Genomic DNA, 2,271 nt, shown 5'->3' on the forward strand with positions numbered 1-2,271 from the left:
TATCACTAACTTAGCAGCCACTACTATGTCAGAGGTCATCACCGCAAACTGCAGCCATACTTTTTTAGTTAAACCCGCCAAGGCCAATGTTTTTTCATTGAATCCCAACCTAGCATTTCAACATGTCATGATCTATCTGAACCTGCTAAGTAAAGAGTGCCCTGTGCAGAACAGGGGTGTATGAACTGAGGAAGCAGTGCAAAGCTCGCATCGACTGTTACAGAGCAATCAGAAAGACACTGGGCAAAATGTAAAGAGGAATTAGCTGAAAGGCTTACAAGTTCTGAACTGATGGATCACTAATTAGCACACATGGTTCTTGCTTTGCACATAGCTTGTCAAACCATTAATAGTTCTCCACAAAGGATATGACGACCAAACAAAAAAGGACGAACGCACATCAAATCCTTGTGAGAACAAGACTACAAATAGAACTACTAATACTGGATAGCATGCAGACCTGCAGAGTCCATAGTTACTTTCTGGACTGATGATTGCCAATGGCATCATGATTGAAACCTCATGTTCATGCCTTTGATTTTCTTTTCCCAAGTAAACTAGGAACAACCTGGGACACGAGGATATCCTTCATAACACCGGGACAGTTCTTGGTTAAAAACTCAAAACCTTCAGACTTCATGGCTGCATCCAGATTCGTCGGTGAGCTGAGGAACACCAAGCATGCTGCTTTAAGCTCATGGCAGTGGTGCTGCTCCGCCAATGCCAAGATGGTCGCCACGGAGCTCGTATCGACTTGCTTGCACAACTTATCTGCACAAATCAGCTTCAGCCTCTCCAAATCATACCTATCTGCTGCAACAAGCAAATGCTGAGCCATTGCAGATTCTTCTTGTTCTTGTTGCTTCATATCAGGCAAGGTATCAGTGTACATGAATGTAAGCAGAGCATTAAACACTTGTGCCTCCATGTCATCTATGCATATGGCCTCGTTGGTGGTTGCCTCCTTCATCGTGCCAAAGAATTCTGCTCTGAAGACCGAAGACCGCGCTGCAAGCACGGACCGGTGAGCAGAGAATGCCTCCCCGCCGACTCGGAATTCAACATCAACGCCCGCCTTGCTCAACAGGAGATCCCCGAAGTGACGGTGCATGTCAGAGGATGGCACCAGGATGGATGGTGTCTCCTGCGCGTGGAACTCGCTCATGATAGTGACATCGATCTTTACAGCGAAAGAATCGTGCTTGAGATGCTCTGATTTCTCCAAATCCTCCGTTTTCATAAACTTGGAGAATCCCCAACTTTTAAACACGGAAAAATCTTTTGTCGAGGTAGTCAATGTATGCAGCGGCACCGGCTTCCCATTTTGGTCGATTAAGCTGAACTTAACTCGTGCCTTCACGGTCTCGCCCTTGGCGAGGGTATCATCGAGAGTGAGATAGAGGGATATGGAATCGACGTACTCAGATGTGTCCCCGTTGGGATAGTAACGAACATGCCATGTGCGGCCTCCCACCCGGAACGGGCAAGAGTCGATCCACTTGCCATTGGGGACCTCCTTGGTGCGCGAGTAGCCGTCGATCTTGAGCAAGTGGTAGCCGCACACGGCGCCGGCGACGATGGAGGAAGCGGATCCGGATGGGACGCCGTCGAAGGAAACACTGGAGGAGGTAGACATTGTGTACGGTGGATGCAGGTTGGGCGGGGAGCGCCGGCGGCGAGGGTTTGGGTGGTGGCTCGGGGAGGGGAGGGGACGGCGGCGAGGGTTTGGGGAAGCAAGGGTCCCAGGAATCGTCTAGACCGCGGCGGCTATTCAGCCGGCCCGATACTATAGTTGATCGTGAGTTTTTTTCCTCAGGTTTTCTTGGATTTTTCTATGGTTATCTTTGGTTTTCCTTTTCTTTTTTGTGAGTTTTTCTTTCTTGCTTGCTTCGGTTTAATTTTTCATGGGTTTTTTCTCTTTTTCTTTGTTAATCATATATCTATTTTTTTTCATACATGTTGTATATTTTGCGTACACATTAGGAATATTTTTATATACTTTTACCATTTTTAATATAAAATTATTATTCTTTTAAATATATGTTTTGATGTCTAATTTTCTTCATACATACTGTACATTTTTCGCATACATCTAAGATATTTTATTATATACGGCTAACATTTTTAAGTACATGATTAACAATTTTCTAAATACTTTATTTCAATATATATTTTAATACATATTGAAACATATTCTTTTATGACAAAATCATTATTTTTGAACCATGTGAAAATTTATATATTGGATAAATTTTTTTAATCTGTAAATTT

The 2,271-nt window shown here is 43.9% G+C and overlaps 1 protein-coding gene across 1 annotated transcript; it reads right to left on the bottom strand.

The window, feature by feature from the left end:
* Window positions 1-223: 223 nt before the first annotated feature.
* On the bottom strand, window positions 224-1,740 carry LOC119306214 (BTB/POZ and MATH domain-containing protein 1-like). Its single transcript, XM_037582499.1, has one exon. The coding sequence runs from the start codon at window positions 1,634-1,636 to the stop codon at window positions 527-529; it is 1,110 nt and encodes a 369-aa protein (XP_037438396.1). The 5' UTR covers window positions 1,637-1,740; the 3' UTR covers window positions 224-526.
* Between the last annotated feature and the right edge of the window lie 531 nt (window positions 1,741-2,271).

Source organism: Triticum dicoccoides, chromosome 5B (assembly GCF_002162155.2).
Source record: "Triticum dicoccoides isolate Atlit2015 ecotype Zavitan chromosome 5B, WEW_v2.0, whole genome shotgun sequence".
In the NCBI taxonomy this organism is placed as follows: domain Eukaryota; kingdom Viridiplantae; phylum Streptophyta; class Magnoliopsida; order Poales; family Poaceae; genus Triticum; species Triticum dicoccoides.

Coding starts and splice junctions, on each gene's coding strand:
- LOC119306214 (XM_037582499.1), bottom strand. CDS start 1,636: ATGTCTACCTCCTCCAGTGTTTCCTTCGACGGCGTCCCATCCGGATCC.